This window comes from Meleagris gallopavo, chromosome 20, assembly GCF_000146605.3.
Source record: "Meleagris gallopavo isolate NT-WF06-2002-E0010 breed Aviagen turkey brand Nicholas breeding stock chromosome 20, Turkey_5.1, whole genome shotgun sequence".
Classification (NCBI taxonomy): Eukaryota; Metazoa; Chordata; class Aves; order Galliformes; family Phasianidae; genus Meleagris; species Meleagris gallopavo.
The window spans coordinates 1,859,305-1,860,507 of NC_015030.2; the positions used below are offsets into that span (position 1 = coordinate 1,859,305).

At 52.0% G+C, this 1,203-nt stretch overlaps 1 protein-coding gene across 1 annotated transcript in view; it reads right to left on the reverse strand.

Moving 5' to 3' along the window:
* LOC104913760 (bMERB domain-containing protein 1-like) overlaps positions 1–143 on the reverse strand; it is a 12,182-nt gene extending 12,039 nt beyond the window's left edge. Inside the window, exon 1 of the mRNA XM_019621599.2 lies at positions 9–143. Within this exon, the coding sequence (XP_019477144.1) occupies positions 9–143 (135 nt within the window). The remainder of the gene's footprint in view (positions 1–8) is intronic.
* Positions 144–1,203: the final 1,060 nt, after the last annotated feature.

Genomic DNA, 1,203 nt, shown 5'->3' on the forward strand with positions numbered 1-1,203 from the left:
GCCCGCACCGCGGCCGCTTTCTCTCCTTCTCTCTCGGGGCGGTTCGGAGCTCGGCTGGGTGTCCTCTGCCGCCGCGCATCCCCAGCCCTGCCGCAGCCCCGGCCTCGCCGGTTCCGTGCCACAGACTTGAGCAGCTTCAGCATGAACACGGTCCCGTTCAGCCCAATTCATCCTTTGTGTGCTCTCAGCAGGGCACGGCTCGCTGCAGATAAATAAACCGTGCAACAAAAGCGGGACAAAGAAAAGATGTTTCCCAGGGGAAGTTAGGTGTTGGTGTGGGTCAGAGGTTTGCTGGCAGCACCTTGGGAGCGCAGGGGCTGGGCGTGGGTCTAAAACCTTGCAGGCGTTCTTAATGAGCATAGAATCACAGCATCATCTCAGTTGGAAGAAGTCATCCAGTCCAACCATCAGCCTGACCTGCCACGTCCCACCCAAGGCCACATCCATCAGTGCCACCTCTGGAACACCTCCAGGGATGAGGACTCCACTGTAGCTGAGGCAGCCCTGGAGGTGTTCAAGGCCAGGTTGGATGGGGCCCTGGGCAGCCTGGTCTAGTATGAAATGGGGAGGTTGGTGGCCCTGCATGTGGCAGGGGGTTGGAGATTCATGGTCCTTGAGGTCACTTCCAACCCTGGCCATTCTGTGATTCTGTGAATCATTAAGGTTGGAAAAGACCACTAAGATCATCTATTCCAACCACCAACCCATAACCACCATGCTCACTGAGCCATAGCCCTATGTGCCACATCTGCCTTTTTCTTTAAAACCTCAATGCTTGTTCACCATGCCACAAGGAATGAGTGCCTGGATCAGCTGTGCTCTGCACCTGGCATTTAAAGCACTGCAGAACTTTGCTTTGTTCTTCCTAAAAGCACGGGATCACCCTTAGCAGTGCAGAGTTACACTCAGAACTAAGATCCCATTGCACACACTGCTTGCTCTGCTCTGCCCAATGCAATCATTGTGTACAAACCTCTCTTGCAGAAGATGCTCTACCTCGAATCCACTGTAAAGAAGTTTTAATGGATCCACTCAGACACTGGAAAGGTACTGAGAAGCACAAAGAGAACTGAACTGCCTATTCCTGCAGAAGGGCACATATGTCTGGCCAGAATAACAAGATGGGAGTTATTAAATAATTCCATGAGCTTCTTTTCCTTGGGATTTGTCAAAAATTCAAGCTCACATCTCTCAATCCACTAT